The 23,672-nt window shown below is 41.0% G+C and overlaps 1 protein-coding gene across 3 annotated transcripts in view; it reads right to left on the reverse strand.

The window, feature by feature from the left end:
- LOC139422955 (StAR related lipid transfer domain containing 8) overlaps window positions 1-23,672 on the reverse strand; it is a 44,964-nt gene that overhangs the window by 16,545 nt on the left and 4,747 nt on the right. For 2 of the 3 annotated variants that reach the window (XM_071174469.1, XM_071174472.1), the window contains 5 exons: window positions 8,658-8,729; window positions 5,728-5,809; window positions 2,407-2,470; window positions 813-2,125; window positions 420-593 (listed from right to left, as the gene is read on the reverse strand). In XM_071174469.1, coding sequence (XP_071030570.1) covers window positions 420-593; window positions 813-2,125; window positions 2,407-2,470; window positions 5,728-5,809; window positions 8,658-8,729 — 1,705 coding nt within the window. Of the gene's footprint in view, window positions 1-419; window positions 594-812; window positions 2,126-2,406; window positions 2,471-5,727; window positions 5,810-8,657; window positions 8,730-12,604; window positions 12,932-23,672 lie in introns of those variants that run through there. The other variant, XM_071174471.1, reaches the window with a different exon arrangement.

Here is a 23,672-nt window from a genome sequence, read left to right on the forward strand (position 1 = left end):
TAAAACCTGCAAACTGATTGTGTGCTAAAATGGCCACTGCAATTCTAGATAATGGTTTCTTTGTGTATGATGTGATTGATTCTTGATTCAAGAGTCATCCGCATGAGAAATAAGAGGCTGAATGAGACACAGTTGCGAAATTTTACAAATCTAACTTTTGAACAGCTTTCTTTATGGAAAACATGTTTTTCTTTTATACTACTATACATTAGCTGCATAAATGCAGATCAAAGGCCTTGCCATATGGAAAAATGTATACGATGCATTTTAAAAAGCAATATCCTTACCACAATACAATACTCACTGACCTGACTAAATGCATATGAAAAGGACAGTATAATAGAGTGCACTTCCCTACGTCTCTGCCTTTTATCTATATTTCAATCTCCACTCTCCACACCCAAGGGCCCTCCACTCACCAGCTCCAGCCATGTTTGTTGGGTTCGCAGTATTTCTCCATTATAGCAGTGAGCCGGAGCAGAGAGAACTTTTGCAGAAGGTTGAGCTGAGCAGCTGACTGGCGGTTAATTTCCTGGGAGGCTGAAGTCATGCTCGGCCTGTGGGAGTTCTGGAAACTATGCCACCGTAGCTTCCTAGATAGAGGGGAAATGCATTGGGAATAAAGGTCAATGTTTTGATCTATAGCAATGCTATGAGTGTCCATTTGTGGTATATCTTAGAGGTGATTAAATCAATTAATTGATGTGTTTTTACTATTATACTGTCTAAATGTCAAGAGCTATTTGACATTCGGTGAAATATTGATGAACCTGAACATGTTATCATCTTTATATATAACAATGTATGTTTACCTGCTTGGCCTGGTTAAGGAAGCACCCACTCCTGAGTCCCTTCGTTCTCTTGTCTCAACATCCTCCACCTCATTCAAAGAGTTTCCTGTGCTGTCGTAGTCACTGGCCATCGTGCCTACATCTGACATAGACTGCTCCTCAAAATGGAGGCTGGAGGAGAATGTTGTTTCTCTGGTCTCGTCAGTGTCCTCCTCTTCCTCATGCTTGTCACTGAGCTCCTGACACACCTTCTTGGACCACTGGTCTATATTCTGCTGAAGGCCATGGACATGTTGAAGGATATCATCCAGGTGCTCAAATACCTTCTCTCTCAACTCGTCTGAACTGCCACTAGCCTCATTTACATTGTCATAGATGCTCCCCACTGAGGAACACGAATTTCTTCTTATAGGAAACATGTTGAATTCCTGGGACTCGTGACTGCTGCCCAGGGAGAGGTTTACGTCCTCCATCTGCCATTCACGCAGCTCATGAGAGGTGGAAGTAGTGCACAGGCTCTCGATGGATAGGGACTTGGGGAACGTGCCTGGCTTGTGGTCCATTGGCAGATGAACCAGACAATCCAGTCCATTTTTATAGCCACTCTTCTGAATAACCTGTTTAGCCCCCTTCCACCCTGCCATATCATAGTCCTCTAGATAGAGCCAACTGCTCTTCGCATTAGCTCTGTCCACAACTGGGGACCTACGGCCTGTACGACAGATAGTATGAGCTTTTCTGCTGTAATTTACACTGCTCTTTTCTGTAGTGTTGTTTTTTAAACCAGGTAGACTTTCATTGGAAGTGCAATGCAAACTGCCAGGGGTTAGAGGGAACTGCAGTGGAGAGGTCACAACTTGGCCATCTGTCACTTCCCTCTCTTTATCCTTTCTCTTGAACGACTCCATTCTCTTCAGGAAGGTATTGGAACACCTCTTGATCTTCTCTCTGCTGACAGGAACAGTAAGCAGATCTTTTGGGGACACAGGCTGGTCCTCACAGGCAGATCCATTGGGAGAGTGGGAACCATGGGAGTCATGGTGGGAGGTAAGGGTGTAGGGCTCTTCCGTGCTGGTGACCTGACTGGAGGGGTTGCTGGAAGTGGTACCTCTGTCACTCTTCACACTCAGGCTGCTACTGCTGTGGGTGGAGGTGACCTCCAGGTTGCTGAAGTCACTCAGGATGCTCTCACTACTGGCAGAGGCCCTCAAAGGGTGCAGGGTGGTGGAGACGTGTGGGGAGAGGGTACGCAGTCGGGACCATGTCTTACTCTCTCGCTGGAATGCCCAGCGGTCACTGATGGCACACAGGTCATCCTCCTCAGAGTCTTCACTCTGCATCAGATGATAGACAAATTAGAGACCATTTTATAACATGGTTATGGGAAGGATCATTTGCATTGACAAGGGCTATGTCTAAGTGCAAAGCAAACATATACTTATTTGTGCATGTACAATGGAAAATAAAACAATTGTAATATACAAGGCCATCAAGCAAACTCAGATATACTGTGAAAGTCAGAGAGACATGTAACAAGCTATAGCAGTGGATCTAGTGGCTGGCCTGCACACAACAAACTTTGAGACAGACAGATCTTATGTGCAGGTCTACTCACCTGTTTGCACTGAAAATGGACCTCCAGTCTCATGGAGGCACACTTGTTCAAGGTTGACAGCCTCCTACATGGAAATGAAATGAAAGAACACAGGAAATATCCAAATATTTGATTTGTTTACAAGTGCAGTGCCAATTCAAATTACACTGAACAAAAATATGAACACAACGTGAAACAATTTCAAATATTTGACTGAGTTACAGTTCACATCAGGAAATCAGTCAATGTAAATAAATAAATTAGGCCCTAATCTATGGATTTCACGACTGGGAATACAGATATGCATCTGTTGGCCACGGATACCTTAAAAAAAGGTAGGGGCGTGGATCAGAGAACCAGTCAGTGACCATTGTTTTCTTCATGCAGCGTGACATCTCCTTTCCATAGAGTTGATCAGGCTGTTGATTGTGGCCTGTGGAATGTTGTCCCATTCCCCTTCAATGGCTGTGTGAAGTTGCTAGATATTGGGGGGAACTGGACGCGCTGCCATACACGTCAATCCAGAGCATCCCAAACATGCTCAATGGGTGACATGTCTGGTGAGTATGCAGGCCATGGAAGAATAGGGACATTTTCCACTTCCAGGATTTGTGTATAGATCCTTGCGAAATGCATTATTATTCTGAAACATGAGATGATGGCCACGGATTAATGGCACGATAGTTGGCCTCAGGATCTCGGCACGGTATCTCTGTGCATTCAAATTGTCATCTATAAAATGCAATTGTGTTTGTTGTCCATAGCTTATTCCTGCCCATACCATAACCTCTCTGTTCACAATGTTGACATCAGCAAACTGCTTGCCCACATGACCCTATACATACAGTCTGCCATCTGGATGGTACAGTTGAAACCGGGATTAATCTGTGAAGAGCACACTTCTCCAGCGTGCCATTGGCCATCGAAGGTGAGCATTTTCCCATTGAAGTTAGTTACGACGCCAAACTGCAGTCAGGTCAAGACCCTGGTGAGAACGACAATCATGCAGATGAGCTTCCCTGAGATGGTTTCTGACAGTTTGTGCAGATATCCTTTGGTTGCGCAATCCCACAGTTTCATCAGCTGTCCGGGTGGCTGGTCTAAGACGATCCCGATGGTGAAGAAGCTAGATGTGGAGGTCCTGGTCTGACGTGGGCACACGTGGTCTGCGGTTGTGAGGCCAGATGGACGTTCTGCCAAATTCTCTAAAATGGCGTTCCAGGCAGTTTATGGTAGAGAAATAAACATTAAATTATCTGGCAACAGCTTTGGTGGATATTCCTGCAGTCAGCGTGCCAATTGCATTCTCCTTCATAACTTGAGACATATGTGGCATTGTGATGTGTGACAAAACTGCACATTGTAGAGTGGCCTTTTATTGTCCCCAGCACAAAGTGCACCTATGTAATGATCATGCTGTTTAATCAGCTTCTTGATATGCCACACCTGGCATGGATTATCTTGGCAAAAGATAAATTCTCACTAACAGGGATGTAAACAAATTTGTGCACACAATTTTTGAGAAATAAGCTTTTTGTGCATATGGAACATTTCTTGGATATTTTAATTAAGCTTTACATGTTAAGCTTTACAACACTTTACATGTTGCATTTATATTTTTGTTCAGTGTAGATAGCTATCTATAAATTATCTGACAATAGCAGTATTCTCTGTTTCAAATTTCTTAACAATAATTAAAAAATAGGGTTATGTTGTTGTTTAGATAGGTTGCTTAGCTTGTTAGTTGATAAGAAATAGAATTGTCAGTATTCACAAAAACAAAACATTCTGTTTTTCACGTCAATGTGTAATATTTTCAATGTTTTTCAAGGTCTACTCCCATGGCTCCCCTTAATAATTGTGTTCCAGATCAGTTTGCATCTCATGCATTAGTTTATATTTTTAAGGGGTTATTTTAGGTCCCGCACGACTTGATAGTGAATGAAAACACATATGCCAACATCCGTCCCCCCGCCCCAGAAAAAAAGAAATTCAAGAAGGCTCACACATCATTGATAGCTCAAAATGCATTACTTTTTCAGAGCAAGAGTATGCAGATATGCAGGCCTTGAGCCAGGCTGTTTTATTTTTACATCACGCCACCCCAGACTGAATTTCACACCATGTCAATTGCTGCACCACAGATTTAAATGAGTCTGTATGTGAGGCATTTCACTAACAGGTTTATTTAGGAAAAATGTGTCAAATTATATTTCATAAATTTCAAGAGTCAGAAAGTCTACAGTGAACTTTAACACATTTAATTTTATGCTTGATTCAGGTCCTTTTTCTGAAGACAGACAGCAGTTCAACTTTTCTCTTACAGCTCAAAGTTTCCATAGTTGGAACTTGGTAGACAGTAAAAAAGTTTGTCTTTATCATTATTGTATCGTATCGTATCATATCGAAAGGCCTCTCTCTCTCTGCCTTCCTTATTTATTCTGGTGTTGAAGACAAACTAAGACATTGACGATATTTTTCCAATAATTAATGAGATATAAGACTGATCTTAAACATATCACTGATTCATGCTAATCAATTTAACAATATCACTCAATCATTTTATTTTCATAAGAAATGTGCTTATCTTGAGAAACATTTGATTAGTCATACGTGCCATGTTCTCAATTACATATTTATTGGAATGCCCAGCTTTCTTATATTTTTTAGAAGTGTATATTTGTATTCTGAGAGCATAGATTCATAGCTACTCCTCTGAGGACAACCTGGCAGCATGGGGACTCTGGGAGCTCAGGTGATTTATTGGGATTTGATTCGAAATTCAGTCACCATGTCTCTACAGCTCTTACACATACAAATACACACACAGAAACACACACACACACACACACATACACACACACACACACACACACACACACACACACACACACACACACACACACACACACACACACACACATACACACACACACACACAAACACACACAAAGTCTATCAACTCAAGTTACAGTTTGCCACCAACCAGAACGCTGTTCAACAGTTTTTTTTTTTTATAGATTTGTGCAACTGATGTTTGAGTTAATGACCAGCAGGGAAAACCCTCTTTATCACACCTCAAAATATGTATATGAGTATGAATATGTGTTGTAAATATTCTTAACAAAAAGTTTTAAATAAATGATTGTATTTATAATAGCAACGATAACAATCCACATCATTATAGTGGGATTCCTATACTTCCCAGAAAACAAATACAAATCATTTTAATTCAACTTAATTTTTAAGATTTGCAAAATCATTACCAACAATGTATAGCATACCTCATAGTATGAGACTTGGATGCAGACGTGAAAGGTAATGGAAATGTGAATGTCTTACCTGCATAGTGACTTCAGTGAATCCTGGTCCAGAAACCCATGGTCTTTTTTCACAGAGGAGATGTCTAAAGGAAACTGTCCCGCTGCAGATCAAGAGAGGTGAATATGTTAATAGATGTGTTTAGACTTTTTATTTACGGGAACTTTACTCTCTCGGCACCAAAGACACCAGAATAACAGCATATGGCCACATGAAATGTATGAATGTATGTTTTGCGGGTAGGTTATACTGTTGGGTGATTTGGTCAGGTTTTAGGAAAACACAACCAACCTCTGAGATCATAAATATTACTCTCTTGAAGGTGGTCCCATGTGTCTCAGTTGGTAGAGCATGGCACTTGCAACGGCAGGGTCCTGGGTTCGATTTCCATGGGGGACCAGTACGAAAAAAGTATCAAAATGTATGCACTCACGACTGTAAGTCGCTCTGCATAAGAGTGTCTGCTAAATGACTAAAATGTAAATGTCTATGATATAAAATCCATGCCAACCGGGCATGTGCAGACATTTATTTTGAGACATGCTGCCTGCAGTCCTTGGCAATGCATGCATTTTATACAGTATTATGTATTCGCGATTAAATCAGCAAAATTATACTGTTTGACAAGCTTTTACATTACTGATCAATGACTGGATGCTATGGACTAATCTCCAAATCTCCTGATTTTTTTACAACAGTTTGATTAAAACTGTAAAAAGTGGTTGAAAATTCTATGTGGCTTTACGAGGGGCTATTTTTGTGTGCGTAGGGATATTAGAGAAAGAAAACTGTTCGTCACACAACATTCCAGAGGCTTCTCATTTCCAGCTTTTGTTTCTCTCTACTTCCCTTTTGCAGAGGCTACACTGTTAGGAGAGGGTGCTTTCCTTACATCTGATGAGTACAACCTCCTGGCATTTAGAACAAAGTTGATAAACAATTAAGATTGTTTATATTAAGGCTGAGAATAAGGAGATTATTTGTTAACATATACAGTACCATCAACCAACTGCAAGCATAAACAAAGTTTATTCATAATGCTTTCACTCTTGTCTTTCACTACAGCTTATTCTGACTGGCAGTGGTGCATTTCCTTCATGTCTAATTCATGTGAATTATCAGCATTGAACTTTGGGCAATTCAAATTTGTCAGACTTTGATCTATGATTTACCTGTGGAGTTCATTCTCCATAGAATATGCATTGCACAACCAACAAATTGAGAGAATGCGATTCGTTCAATAATAATTGGGTATTGCAATTACAGTGCCTTGCAAAAGTATTCATCCGCCTTGGAGTTTTTCCTATTTTCTTGCATTACAACCGGTAATTTAAATAGATTTCTATTTGGATTTCATGTAATGGACATACACAAAATAGTCCAAATTGGTGAAGTGAAATGAAAAAAACAACTTGTTTCAAAACAATTCTAAAAAAAAATAGAAACAAAAAAGTGGTGCGTGCATATGTATTCACCCCCTTTACTATGAAGCCCCTAAATAAGGTCTGGTGCAACCAATTACCTTCAGAAGTCATATAATTAGTTAAATAAAGTCCACCTGTGTGCAATCTAAGTGTCACATGATCTGTCACGTGATCTCAGTATATACACCCGTTCTGAAAGGCCCCAGAGTCTGCAACACCACTAAGCAAGGGGCACCACCAAGCAAGCGGCACCATGAAGACCAAGGAGCTCTCCAAACAGGTCAGGGACAAAGTTGTGGAGAAGTACGGATCAGGGTTGGGTTATAAAAAATATCAGAAACTTTGAACATCCCACAGAGCACCATAAAAATGCTATGTCTGGAGCAAACCCAATACCTCTCATCACCCCGAGAACACCATCCCCACAGTGAAGCATGGCGGTGGCAGCATCATTCTGTGGGGATGTTTTTCATCGGCAGGGACTGGGAAACTGGTCAGAATTGAAAGATGACGCTAAATACAGGGAAATTCTTGAGGGAAACCTGTTTCAGTCATCCAGAGATTTGAGACTGGGACGGAGGTTCACCTTCCAGCAGGAAAATGACCCTAAGCATACTGCTAAAGCAACATTTGAGTGGTTTAAGGGGAAACATTTAAATGTCTTGGAATGGCCTAGTCAAAGCCCAGACCTCAATCCAATTGAGAATCTGTGGTATGACTTAAATATTGCTGTACACCAGCGGAACCCATCCAACTTGAAGGAGCTGGAGCAGTTTTGCCTTGAAGAATGGGCAAAAATCCCAGTGGCTAAATGTGCCAAGTGTATAGATACATGCCCCAAGAGACTTGCAGCTGTAATTGTTGCAAAAGGTGGCTCTACAAGGTATTGACTTTGGGGGGGTGAATAGCTATGCACGCTTAAGTTTTCATTTTTTTGTCTTATTTGTTTCACAAGAAAATATATTTAGCATCTTCAAAGTGGTAGGCATGTTGTGTAAATCAAATTATACAAATAAAATCAATTTTAATTCCAGGTTGTAATGCAACAAAATAGGAAAAATGCCAAGGTGGGTGAATACTTTTGCAACCCACTGTAAATTAGCTTTCAACCTGATGAAAGCAGCATGTTAAATGATCATGTTTGCTAGACATGGGGATAGCTTGATTAGAAGACTGTTGAGTGGAGGCAAATAACACTGCTCATTGACATCTTCTACATCATAAGTGACATGTAGCCTACAATCAGGTATATTTTGGTGCCCAAATTTGGCTCTATCCTCTAACGCAGTAAAGTAATTGGTGATGGGAGATGATTACATTGTATATATAGCAGCAAATGTAGTTTGTTTCATTTTACTATAGGACTGTGCATTCATTGATGAGCTAGAAGTTCATGGATGCAAACCTGTCTGTACTGTAGGAGCTAACCAAACACAATGAGTCTCTCTGGATTATAGTAGTCATATTAACTTGGTTGACCATTATAGAGTCTAGAGTCCATAAACCACAGGGACATCTATTGATTACCTTCGTAGAGCTGGGCATATTGCGGAAATCCAGCAGCCCGCAGCCAATTACAAGCTTCTTTAGCCTCCAGTTCTGAAAAGGAAAAAAGGAAAACGCATAAAGATACACAGACACATGTATTGTACTACAGTTACAACCTAAGTAAGTCTTCTAAATGAAAATGTAGGTGGTTGCTATGGTTTGACTTGTTACATAAAGCCAAAGGTTCCGCAATAGTTTCACTATACATATTCCTACAACCAGATTCGGAGAGCCTGATAGAAGGCAATGATGATGGCCAAATGAAAGACCCCAAATGCACAGAGGCAAAGCAGAGGCTTATCTATCAAGTTGGTTTATCACTTTATTTGGCTTTACAACTTTCCACACTTTAACAATACTGTCACTACTGGTGCATGACATTGGCATGACACTGGGAAAAATTCATAGAAACTAAACACGTCTGTAAGACCTCATCTGGGTGGGATATGTGGATGCACTGACATTACTGCCTCCGGTAGATTGTCAATGTGGCCTTTTAGCAATATGGTTGGTTCAGTAACCACCTGGCAACATACGAGGTAAATAGAACATATTTATGAGGTCTGAACACAAAATTCTAATATGTGAAGAACATATCCTCGGAAGGTTACAAATGAAGCCCATCATGAAATTCAACCCATGCTTTGAAAATTCTGAAAATGGTTAAGATCCTGCTTAGTAAATATTTAACTCATAGCCTACAACGTTGGATTTTTAATGGAGAGACAATTGATAGTTTATCTAAAAGGTATGGACATACAATAACCAGTGAGCCTTTCACACAAAGACCTCTTGCATCAGTTTACTGTACTATAGACTACTGTATGTTTGACTCACGTCTAAATTGTCCCTCTCTTTTCCTCTCCGGGAGACTCCACCTCCTTATGACATTCCTTAACTCCCATACACCCAGAGCTCCGACTGGATATCATAACTGAGGCCTGTGTTCTCAAGCACTGTGCTATCCACCAGGGAAAGCCTGAAACTCCAGCAGTAAAAGAGAATTTGTGAAATAGGTCTTCGCAACACCAATTTTCAGAAGGTATAGAGCAGTATCTGAACAATTGCCAAATTACCAGTCAACTCAGTTATTCAGAACATCCCAATTGATATCAAAGGAACATGAACTAAATCTGTGTGGCCTATATCATTATTGAGATGATGAGTATAATTGTAAGGAACCTCTCGTTAATTCATGAGTTCCAAGCTGAAAGACCTGTAGACTGAGCTGTGCGGGTCCCCGGGGAAGCCATGCTTCCTTCCCTTGCAGATATCCCCTCCCTAACTGCCCTACCCTACAGCAAACTGGCTCCAGGAAAAGGCCAGTTGTAGCCTATATGCAGACTCATTGGGATTACTCATTGAATACATACTCAAACAGTACAAGCCACCCACTGAAACTAAAATAGCTACATGACATACACTTCTACCATGCCTTCTTAGTTCATGGGTTTCGTATTTAAGCCAAACCAGCAGAATCCTCTCTGCTTTGAGGTCAGTAAGCAACATGATTCATTTCCAACAGGAAAGTCAAAACCTAAGACACCCAAGAAGAAAAACAAAGGGACTACTACAGTGACTGACGTTTAGAGGAATCTCCCATTGGTACTGTATGTCAGAAAGCTCCTTCACTGCAAAAATAGTATAATATTCCATATCCTTCCTCTCATCTCTAAAGATCGACTGTCCCTTCCCTGTAATCAGTCAGAGAAGCAGCTGGAAAGCTGTTGAAACTTCAAACAGATTTGCCTTGAGGAAAGTGCAGCATCCTGACCAGCGCTACCATCTGGTTTTCCTTCTCTACGGTTTTCATTTGAGCCGCCTGCCAATTGGAGTCTAGCCCTTCCCTCATGCTTAGGCATGAAGCCACCCACTGAACATTGACACCATCAGATACCTGAACAGCTGAGACTTGGGGAGTATTAACAAGTCGTCATTCAGAGCTCCTTACAAGGGAACACTGATCATGATCTCCTCTGACTTCTGCACTTCACTGCCGCCATCAACAAGCTTAATTAAGTATATAATATGGATGCCATACTGAATTTCTACAAGTGATGATTGAATTCCTTAAATTCCTAGCAGATGTTTACAAAAAAATAAGGGGATTTGCTGCATTCGTGTAAATCATATTACAGACACTTCAACAACAGTCTTTTCATTCATCAGCACTTTGAAAGTTGTACAGAAGGTGAAGCAAAGCATTTTTAGGAGACTTGTTGCTATGCTTGATTAGACTGTGAGTTTTGACCAGTCACGTTCTATAGATTTGATGACTGTTGTGTCTGAATGTAAATGTGGCTGTCTCTTCAGAGGTTGGGGGTGAACAGAAGGGAGGACTATCATTCCGGGGGTGAGAGGTGAGCAGGAGGGCTGCCTGCCTATCTTTCTCCTGCCTGCCTGTCAAGTTGACTTGAAGGTTAGACGGGAAGACCTGGTTCTCTATGAGGGAGCAGAGTGCTGCCTTTTTATCAAGAGTGAAGTGAAGGTTAACCACAGAGTGAGCTGTTGTTTCCCTGTCTGGGTGTGAGGTGAGCAAACGGGCAGAACGGTCGGTGCCTATCTCTGGGTTGGGTTGGGGGAGAGAGTACTGATCAGGAGAGGTGTCTGTCTTTGGTGGTGGAGGTGTTGCTTCTGTTTAAACTCCTCATCTGAGGAGAAGATGGTTTGACACCACGGAGAAGAGAGAGAGCCATGCGGGGCAGACTGGGTTAGGGTGGATGGGAGGCTAATGGCCGACAGGAAATCCCCAGCACTGGGAGGGAGTGTTGACACAAAGGGAGACGTTTATACCACAGTGTCCTAAGGGGCTCTGCATATTTTATAATATAGTGTGTTCTCTGTGCTGCTGAGGGCATCAATTACTATGTAACCAATTGTTTATGTGCTATCTAATGATCATGTTCTTCTCTGACTGCTGTACTTTTCAGGGGAATTTCGGAGGACTATTAAAACCAGAAAATAAATTAGGCAACATTGTGATTGGCCTAGAAAGCCTTGCTGTGGTACGAGGTCCACATTCTTCAATGTATTACCTAAAAATCTACAAATAGAATAATGAAATGCATGTGCCTTTTTTCATACCATTTATATTTGATACAATTTTATACCTTAAAAATTTTTTATTTCGATTTCAAACAACTTTTATTATTCACTGAATTAATGCAAATGTTGTTGTCAGTACTTCACCATAAACACAAGAAAAACATAGTGGTCCAAAGATAGAGAGGGGATATTCTCTCAGTGACCACAAATCCCTGAATTCCCATTTCTCTTTCAAAACTGAATAATTGGTATTGTTCGCAGGAGATGTAAGGCTGCCATTGTTTCATACCCAACTTTTCAATGGACGGCTAAGCTACCACAATGCAAGCCATTGATCACCAAGGGTCCAAAGCCCACACGATCAACAAGTCTTACTGTACATTTCCATTTGATTAAAATTCCAGCAGGATTGAGCATGTGTGGTGACATCAGGAGTTCAAAGGTCTCATTCTCTCGACACAGTAGATGGCTTTAACATTATGGTTAGGCATATAACATTATAATATATAATTAGCATAATGTTCAAATCTGCTTAATTGTTCACTACAATGGGCTTTAAACATTAATCAGAATGTATTTAGAAGTAGATACAGCTGTATAATGACCCTAAAAAGACAATTTCTTTAGAAGACAGAACGTGATGTTTTTCAAAGCACATCAAAATGCTTTTTAAATCATACCTTTCATTCTATGTTTTTAATTCTTAAATCAGTAAAATCTTAATAGATCTTTCTGAACTTTTTTTAATAAGAAGAAATCAATCATATGCCCTAAATTGTCCCTCTCTTTTTCTTTCCACGGTTCTCCATAATATACTGACATGTAAATAAACTAACTAAAAATAAGATCATATTTTCAGAAAGGATAAGTCTCATACTCACCATTTTTTCCGAGCAGTTGCTGAAACTTAGTCCGACCACTCATTAACAAATAAAAAGGGCATTGAAGCCCAAAACACTCAACAGTAGCCTGGTGGTGGAGGTCAAAACTTTACAGATTCCATAAATGATTGAGAGTTAGTTACACAAATCCAAGAAGAACAGTTTCAAGCAGGCAAAAGAAACCAAGCAAGGGAACTGAAGCCAGGGATTCCAGTTATCACTACTTTTCTATTTGCGAACAACTGTACCAGCCTAACAGAACCTGCCCTTCATGACCCCATTCATGCTGAAAACCATCTGGTTCCTCTTGAACAACTGTCCCACCTCAGACACCCCACCCCCCTCCAGGAAGGCCATACCATTTGAGCTAGTGAGGGGGTGAATTACAGGCTGTCGCAAACTCTAACACAGCCTTAAAAACAACAACTTTAATACAGAAAGATGATTAAATTTCTTCCTTTCAAACTATAACTGATTGCACAATTATAATATGTTTTATTCCTTTTACTTAACTACCCTAAATTTAGGCCTACAACTGTTTCCCTGTCTGTCCTTTCAGAGCTTCAGTAAATAACTTTCTTGTTTAACTTCTAAAAATATGACACCTCTGAAATAGTTATTTATTTCAACTATTTAAACATATCTCTGAAGCTGTCACAAATGTTATCAAACCAAGGGGTAGAACGGTCGGTGCCTATCTCTGTTCACACAGCAGACTTGTTGAAACAAGCCAACAAGCCAGATCTGAGGAGAGGAAACAATATACAGTGCCTTCAGAAAACATTCCTACCCCTTGATTTATTCTACATTTTGTTGTGTTACAGCTTGAATTCAAAATGGATTAAATATTTTTTTCTCACCAATATACCCCATAATGACGAAGTGAAAACAAGTTTAGACATTTTTGCTCATTTATTGAAAATGAAACACAGAAATATCTAATTTACATAACTATTCACACCCCTGAGTCAATACTTTGTAGAAGCATCTTTGGCAGTGATTACAGCTGTAAGTCTCTAAGAACTTTCTACACCTGGATTGTGCAACGTTTGCCCATTATTTTATTTTTTTAATTTCAAAATTCTTCAAGCTCTATCAAATTGGTTGTTGATCATTGCTAGACAACCATTTTTAGGGTGTGCCATAGTATATTTAAGTCAAAACTGTAACTCGGACACTGAGGAACATTCACTGTATTCTTGGTAAGCAACTCCAGTGTAGATTTGGCCTTGTGATTTAGGTTATTGTCTTGCTGAAAGGTGAATTTATCTCCCAGTGTCTGGTGGAAAGTATGTGCTTAGATCCACTCTGTACTTTTTTTCCCTCAAATACTCCCCAGTCCTCAACGATTATAAGCATACCCATAACATGATGCAGCCACCACTATGCTTGAAAATATGGAGTGTGGTACTCAGTAATGTGTTGTATTGGATTTGCCCCACATTCTTTTGCAGCATTTAAAAAAAGTAACCTTTATTTAACTAGGCAAGTCAGTTAAGAACAAATTCTTATTTACAATGACGGCCTACACCGGCCAAACCCAGACGACGCTGGGCCAATTGTGCACCGCCCTATGAGACTCCCAATCACGGCCGGTTGTGATACAGCCTGAATTCAAACCAGGGTGTCTGTAGTGACGCCTCAAGCACTGAGATGCAGTGCCTTAGACTGCTGCGCCACTCGGGAGCCACTCAGGAGTATTACTTTAGTGCCCTGTGGCAAACAGCATGTACGTTTTGGAATATTTGTATTCTGTACAGGCTTCCTTCTTAACACTGTCAATTAGGTTAGTATTGTGGAGTAACTTCAATGTTGTTCATCCATCCTCAGTTTTCTCCCATCACAGCCATTAGTATGTGTGGTGTACAGAGATTAGGTAGTCATTCAAAATCATGTTAAACACTATTATTGCACACAGAGTCCATAAAACTTACTATGTGATCTGTTAAGTACATTTTTACTGCTGAACATATTTAGGCTTGCGATAACAATGGTGTTGAATACTTGTTGACCCAAGACATTTAAGTTTTTCATTTCTTATTCATTTGTAAAATGCCAAAAAACATAATTCCACTTTGACATTATGGGGTATTGTGTGTAGGCCAGAGACCAAAAAAATCTAAATTGTATCCATTTTAAATTCAAGCTATAACACAACAAAATGTGGAAAAATTCAAGAGGTGTGGATACTTTCTGAAGGCACTGTACATCCCTGTCATGTATGACTAGGAAAACATCTGGAAATCACAAAAACCAAGACCAAATACACATGCTATTGTTCAAGACAAAATTGTGCTTTCAGCACTTGTATCATCACGTTACTGGCTCAAATAGCCGACCAATCAGCCTGTTACCAACACTTAGTAAACTTTTGGAAAAAATTGTGTTTGACCAGATACAATGCTATTTCACAGTAAACAAATTGACAACAGAATTTTGGCGTGCTTATAGGGAAGGACACTCAACAAGCATAGCACTTACACAAATGACTGATGATTGGCTGAGAGAAATGATGATGATACAATTATTGTGGGGGCTGTCTTGTTAGACTTCAGTGCAGCATTTGACATTATCGATCATAGTCTGCTGCTGGAAAAATGTATGTGTTATGGCTTTACAACCCTTGCTATTATGTGGATAAAGAGTTACAGCGGGTGTTCTTTAATGGAAGCCTCTCAAATACAATCCAGTTAGAGTCAGGAATTCCCCAGGGCAGCTGTTTAGGCCCCTTGCTTTTTTCAATTTTTACTAACGACATGCCACTGACTTTGAATAAAGCCAGAGTGTCTATGTATGCGGATGACTCAACACTATACATGTCAGCTACTACAGCGACTAAAATGACTGCAACACTCAACAAAGAGCTGCAATTAGTTTTAGAGTGGGTGACAAGGAATGTTAGCCCTAAATTGTTCTAATATTAAAAGCATTGTATTTGGAACAAAACACTCACTAAACCCTGAACCTCAATTAAATCTTGTAATAAATTCAAGTTTATAATTTTAAAAGGCTAATTGATCATTAGGAAACCATTTTACAAGAGTTCCAAAGAAAAAGTCATATATCAGACTGGAACAATAAAAATAAAAGATTAAGATGGTCAAAAGAACACAGACACTGGACAGAGGAACTCTGCCTCGCATGGAATAACCTTAATTTCTCAAAACAAGAATAGACTGACGAGTTTCAGAAGAAAGTGCTTTGTTTCTGGCCATTTTGAGCCTGTAATCGAACCCACAAATGCTGATGCTCCAGATACTCAACTAGTCTAAAGAAGGCCAGTTTTATTGCTTCTTTAATTAGAACAACAGTTTTCAGCTGTGTTAACATAATTGCAAAAGGGTTTTCTATTGATGAATTAGCCTTTTAAAGTGATGAACTTGGATTAGCTAACACAACATGCCATTGGAACACAGGAGTGATGGTTGCTGAAAATGGGCCTCTGTATGCCTATGTAGATATTCCATAAAAAATCTGTCGTTTCCAGCTACAATAGTCATTTACAACATTAACATTGTCTGCACTGTATTTCTAATCAAGTTGATGTTATTTTAATGGACAAAAATGTGCTTTTCTTTGAAAAACAAGGACATTTCTAAGTGACCGCAAACTTTTGAACGGTAGTGTACACAGAGAGCTAATATTAATATGTCAATCACTCCTGGCTGAAAGTGGAGGAGAGATTGACTTCATCACTACTTTTATTTATGAGAGGTTGACATGTTGAATGCACCAAGCTGTCTGTCTAAACTACTGGCACACAGCTCGGACACCCATGCATACCCCACAAGACATGCCACAAGAGGTCTCTTCACAGTCCAGAGTCCAGAACAGACTATGGGAGACACACAGTACTACACAGAGCCATGACTACAGGGAACTCAATTACACATCAAGTAACTGACGCAAGCAGTAAAATTTGATTGAAAAAACAGAATAAAAAACACCTTATGGAACAGCGGGGACTGTGAAGCAACACAAATATCGGCACACACACACACACACACACACACACACACACACACACACACACACACACACACACACACACACACACACACACACACACACACACACACACACACACACACACACACACACACACACACACACACACACACACACACACACTATACATACACATGGATTTAGTACTGTAGATATGTGGTAGTGGTGGAGTAGGGGCCTGAGGGCACACAGTGTGTTGTGAAATCTGTGAATGTATTGTAATGTTTTACAATTGTATAAACTGCCTTAATTTAGCTGGACCCCAGAAAGAGTATCTGCTGCTTTGGCAGCAGCTAATGGGGATCCATAATAAATGCAAATACAAATACAAATACTTGACATCACTCTTGGGGGTGTTTGTGTGGTGTTTGTGTGGTTAAATGACATACTGAAATACTATATGTAGTCTTCTTCACATATTTTTCCTTCTACTTGATTTGTCCCTGTCTGTACAGTATCTTTGCCATTTGAGAGGTCAAGCTCAAGGCCAGCGGACCTAGCTGTTATCGTATTGTAGAGCAACACCAGTTTAACCTTCAACCTTCCACATAAAACTTTGCAATAGCACACTATATGATGGCATACTCTTCATAACAGTTTCCAGATAAGCTAAATCTACCCGAGGAAAGGCCATTAGGGCCTGATATTCATGATCAGATCAAAGTTCAGAAGCAGTTTGGAACTTTCTCTCTTTTCATTTTCCATTTCTATGACTAATCCATGACAGACATTTCCTTGCATACCGGCAGATGGGTTCAGAGGGAGATATGGCCTTCTGGGAAACTACAGTGAATATGTAACACAGACAGCAAAAGGAAAAGGTGTGGTACAGAAGAGCTGACCTCTCAGGAAATGAGTTGTTAGAGGAGGCTGGCAGACTAGAACATGTCATAATGCCACAATCTTCCTAAACACCGGTCTGCTTCTCTAATCTTTTTCTTTGCGTAATTAAACCTTACTTTAGAAAATTGTTCTAAAAAATTGGTATATACCCTGCTGTAATATTCCAGCACACAAACATTCAATATGGACAAACACTCACATTTCTCACATGGGTCATGAACCTGCACATGCTCCTCAAATTTCTATTTTGGAATAGAATGAGTAACTACAAATCAATCATAAATCAATCAAAAAGAACAGACCATACACTGTTTATATCTATTCCTCTACCAGGATGACATGTGCCCAATACCTCACACCATTGTCATTCCTCAGAGTGGGTAGTCCATGTGATGCTGTGTGCCCACCTAGTGCTTAACTTGGGTAAGAGCTCACCGGAGCTGAGTACCAGCACCTCAAATCTTCTACTGCTTGAGTTCCTGCACCTCTTATAGAATATCTGCTCAAAAGTATTGTGGAACTCCTGCACCTAAATAATAAACAGTACCGGCATCCAAAATAAGTTCCGTCTCCTATTTCTGTCAAAGTCAAGCACTGGTGCCCAACACATGGCTGCGCTCAATGCCACACAACTTTTCATCACCTGAAGAAATTATATATAATATGTCAGATATTCTTGTTTCATCTCAACAGGATTTTTCCTTTTTACTGAGTGTATCACCTGCCCTAACTCCTGAATCATGCCACCTCTTACTATAGTATAGGACAATTTGTGCAATGCCTGGTAGGGTGGAACATGCTTTGTCTGTGATATTATAGAGGAGAAACACTTTCACAAGAGGGATATGGAATAGAGACAATGATCAACAACATGTCCACATGATTGCAATCACCTGTGCAACTTTCAGAGAAAGAGCATTACCATAAATAAGAGGTTTAAATTATAATGTTCACTGAACAGAGCCCTTGCAATTACAGCTAGGTAGGCCTGCTTTGCAGTACATTTACATTCTGACATCAAGTCCTATGCATGAGACTAGGACATAATCCACCCATATAGCTTTTTCCATAAAACATTGAAGATCGTAGTATTGCTACTTTCAGGTCATTGAAGTATTATTTAAAGGAGACAATTCTAATCTCATCTAGATCTATGCTTTTTTTTAAATCTCTAAAATCTTTTATAGTAGAAAAAGCACCACCCTCAGACCTTCACCATGTTATTAATGGCACTGGGCTGTCTCTAGGGAAACCATGGCCTTTAAACCTGAGCCTGTGATTGGAGAGCAGCTGTTGCTTTATTAAGCCTATCATATCTCTTCTATGGAACTGATTTCAAATGGGCTCAAAGGAAAAGGATGAGAGGAAATGACAAATATAATGAAAAAATGTGAAACAAAAGGGCCTGCTCATCTTGTTGCATTTCACAGTATGAGAAGCATGCCTTTCTGTTTATTAGCAAATACATACATGACAACACAGCAGGCTCATGAGAGACAGTTGTGTTGTGAATGCTGCATTATGACTGGGTGCCCTGGGTAGCTTCCTATTTGGAGGCTGTCGATCAAAGGTGAGCCTTCTTTAGACAGAGCTAAAGCTATTACAGGATCATCTGGATGCATCCATAGCCTACCTAAACTTATTTTAATATAGCCTTTAGCTCTGTCTTCAACAGCACTCTATTGTAGGCGACAATACCATAGCTTAAATTGATGTGCAATCCTTTCCCAGTAACTAAACCAAAATGAATAGGTTGATCAGGATTTGCTGCCATTAATTGAGTGGAAAGTGTAGCGGTGAATACAGCCTGGCAGTAAAAAATGTCATAATTGATGTTTTGCGGTGGTTGCCTATTTAATAGATTAAGCAATTACAGACTTAGGCATAGCCTACTTTTACAATTTACCTGCAACATGTTGGTGGTCTAAATTCCTTTGCAATAAAGCGCTCGTTTTATGTGTGCAGTCTTGAGTTTGAAAAGTTGGGGACTTTGATTTAAAACCATTACAAGTTTCACTATCCATTCTCAGCAGCAACCCTTGTCCGTTGTAACATTCTTTTGACTTTTGAAACTTCATGACCTAGAGCCTTTTCCAGATGTAGTCTGTGAAGTAATTTGTAGATATGTCCTGTATTCAATGAAGATATACTGAATTCATCTCTCAGACTTTCCCGCTGCAATAAAGCTCACTCTAAAATGTAAATGTGCACCTTCCAAGAAAGGAATGGCACACGATGCATAGACTACTACAGAACTCTCTGGTGTGGTGTGGGATATTAAGTTCATGGCTATAATTGTCCTTCAAATCCTGATGCATAGCGGATTTAAAATAGCAGTGTAGACTTCTACTTTGAAGACGAACAACAAGTGATGTTCAGTCAGAAGCTAATATAACCAATGTCTGGAATTCAATAAATTGTCCAGTGCATTCGGAAAGTATTCAGACCCCTTCCCTTTTTCCACACTTTCTTACGTTACAGTCTTATTCTAAAATCGATTAAAGAAAAAAATGTCCTCATCAATCTACACACAATAACCCATAATGACAAAGCAAAAACAGGGTTTTAGACATTTCAAATCAAATCAAATTTTTATTTGTCACATACACATGGTTAGCAGATGTTAATGCGAGTGTAGCGAAATGCTTGTGCTTCTAGTTCCGACAATGCAGTAATAACAAGTAATCTAACTAACAATTCCAAAACTACTGTCTTGTACACAGTGTAAGGGGATAAAGAATATGTACATAAGGATATATGAATGAGTGATGGTACAGAGCAGCATAGGCCAGATACAGTAGATGGTATCGAGTACAGTATGTACAAATGAGATGAGTATGTAAACAAAGTGGCATAGTTTAAAGTGGCTAGTGATACATGTATTACATAAGGATACAGTCGATGATATAGAGTACAGTATATGCGTATGCATATGAGATTAATAATGTAGGGTAAGTAACATTATATAAGGTAGCATTGTTTAAAGTGGCTAGTGATATATTTACATCATTTCCCATCAATTCCCATTATTAAAGTGGCTGGAGTTGAGTCAGTGTCAGTGTGTTGGCAGCAGCCACTCAGTGTTAGTGGTGGCTGTTTAACAGTCTGATGGCCTTGAGATAGAAGCTGTTTTTCAGTCTCTCGGTCCCAGCTTTGATGCACCTGTACTGACCTCGCCTTCTGGATGATAGCGGGGTGAACAGGCAGTGGCTCGGGTGGTTGATGTCCTTGATGATCTTTATGGCCTTCCTGTGACATCGGGTGGTGTAGGTGTCCTGGAGGGCAGGTAGTTTGCCCCCGGTGATGCGTTGTGCAGACCTCACTACCCTCTGGAGAGCCTTACGGTTGAGGGCGGTGCAGTTGCCATACCAGGCGGTGATACAGCCCGCCAGGATGCTCTCGATTGTGCATCTGTAGAAGTTTGTGAGTGCTTTTGGTGACAAGCCGAATTTCTTCAGCCTCCTGAGGTTGAAGAGGCGCTGCTGTGCCTTCTTCACGATGCTGTCTGTGTGAGTGGACCAATTCAGTTTGTCTGTGATGTGTATGCCGAGGAACTTAAAACTTGCTACCCTCTCCACTACTGTTCCATCGATGTGGATAGGGGGGTGTTCCCTCTGCTGTTTCCTGAAGTCCACAATCATCTCCTTAGTTTTGTTGACGTTGAGTGTGAGGTTATTTTCCTGACACCACACTCCGAGGGCACTCACCTCCTCCCTGTAGGCCGTCTCGTCGTTGTTGGTAATCAAGCCTACCACTGTTGTGTCGTCCGCAAACTTGATGATTGAGTTGGAGGCGTTGGAGTCCACCCAGTCGTGGGTGAACAGGAAGTACAGGAGAGGGCTCAAAACGCACCCTTGTGGGGCCCCAGTGTTGAGGATCAGCGGGGAGGAGATGTTGTTGCCTACCCTCACCACCTGGGGGCGGCCCGTCAGGAAGTCCAGTACCCAGTTGCACAGGGCGGGGTCGAGACCCAGGGTCTCGAGCTTGATGACGAGCTTGGAGGGTACTATGGTGTTGAATGCCGAGCTGTAGTCGATGAACAGCATTCTCACATAGGTATTCCTCTTGTCCAGATGGGTTAGAGCAGTGTGCAGTGTGGTTGAGATTGCATCGTCTGTGGACCTATTTGGGCGGTAAGCAAATTGGAGTGGGTCTAGGGTGTCAGGTAGGGTGGAGGTGATATGGTCCTTGACTAGTCTCTCAAAGCACTTCATGATGACGGATGTGAGTGCTACGGGGCGGTAGTCGTTTAGCTCAGTTACCTTAGCTTTCTTGGGAACAGGAACAATGGTGGCCCTCTTGAAGCATGTGGGAACAGCAGACTGGTATAGGGATTGATTGAATATGTCTGTAAACACACCGGCCAGCTGGTCTGCGCATGCTCTGAGGGCGCGGCTGGGGATGCCGTCTGGGCCTGCAGCCTTGCGAGGGTTAACACGTTTAAATGTCTTACTCACCTCGGCTGCAGTGAAGGAGAGACCGCATGTTTTCGTTGCAGGCCGTGTCAGTGGCACTGTATTGTCCTCAAAGCGGGCAAAAAAGTTATTTAGTCTGCCTGGGAGCAAGACATCCTGGTCCGTGACTGGGATGGATTTCTTCCTGTAGTCCATGATTGACTGTAGACCCTGCCACATGCCTCTTGTGTCTGAGCCGTTGAATTGAGATTCTACTTTGTCTCTGTACTGGCGCTTAGCTTGTTTGATAGCCTTGCGGAGGGAATAGCTGCACTGTTTGTATTCGGTCATGTTATCAGACACCTTGCCCTGATTAAAAGCAGTGGTTCGCGCTTTCAGTTTCACACGAATGCTGCCATCAATCCACGGTTTCTGGTTAGGGAATGTTTTAATCGTTGCTATGGGAACGACATCTTCAACACACGTTCTAATGAACTCGCACACCGAATGTTGTTGTCAATGTTGTTGTCTGACGCAATACGAAACATCTCCCAGTCCACGTGATGGAAGCAGTCTTGGAGTGTGGAGTCAGCTTGGTCGGACCAGCGTTGGACAGACCTCAGCGTGGGAGCCTCTTGTTTTAGTTTCTGTCTGTAGGCAGGGATCAACAAAATGGAGTCGTGGTCAGCTTTTCCGAAAGGGGGGCGGGGCAGGGCCTTATATGCGTCGCGGAAGTTAGAGTAACAATGATCCAAGGTCTTTCCACCCCTGGTTGCGCAATCGATATGCTGATAAAATTTAGGGAGTCTTGTTTTCAGATTAGCCTTGTTAAAATCCCCAGCTACAATGAATGCAGCCTCCGGATAAATCGTTTCCAGTTTGCAGAGAGTTAAATAAAGTTCGTTCAGAGCCATCGATGTGTCTGCTTGGGGGGGGATATATACGGCTGTGATTATAATCGAAGAGAATTCTCTTTTTGCAGATTAAAAATGAATTTTCATTAAAAATGAAAAACAGAAATACCTTGTTTACATAAGTATTCAGACCCTTTGTTATGAGACTCGAAATTGAACTCTAGTGCATGCTGTTTCCATTAATCATCCTTGAGATGTTTCTACAACTTGATTGGAGTCCACCTGTGGTAAATTCAATTGATTGGACATGATTTGGAAAAGCACACACCTGTCTATATAAGGTCCCACATTTGACAGTGCATGTCAGAGTGAAAACCAAGCCATGAGATTGAAGGAATTGTCCATAGAGCTCCGAGACATGATTGTGTCGAGGCACAGATCTGGGGTAGGGTACAACAAAAATATGTGCAGCATTGAAGGTCCCCAAGAACATAGTGGCCTCCATCATTCTTACATGGAAGAAGTTTGGAACCACCTAAATCGTACAAACTCAAAAAGAGCAATCGGGGGAGAAAGGCCTTGGTCAGGGAGGTGAACAAGAACACAATGGTCACTCTGACAGAGCACCAGAGTTCATCTGAGGAGATGGGAGAACATTCCAGAAGGACAACCATCTCTGCAGCACTACATCAATCAAGCCTTTATGGTAGAGTGGCCAGACGGAAGCCACTCCTCAGTAAAAGGCACATGACAGGCCGCTTGGAGTTTGCCAAAAGGCACCTAAAGGACTCTCAGGCCATGAGAAACAAGATTCCTAGTCTGATGAAACCAAGATTGAACTCTTTGGCCTGAATACCAACTGTCACGTCTGGTGGAAACCTGGCACCATTCTTACGGTGGAGGCAGCATCATGCTGTGGGGATGATTTTCAGTGGCAGGGATGGGGAGACTAGTCAGGATGGAAACAAA

Source organism: Oncorhynchus clarkii, chromosome 12, assembly GCF_045791955.1.
Source record: "Oncorhynchus clarkii lewisi isolate Uvic-CL-2024 chromosome 12, UVic_Ocla_1.0, whole genome shotgun sequence".
In the NCBI taxonomy this organism is placed as follows: domain Eukaryota; kingdom Metazoa; phylum Chordata; class Actinopteri; order Salmoniformes; family Salmonidae; genus Oncorhynchus; species Oncorhynchus clarkii.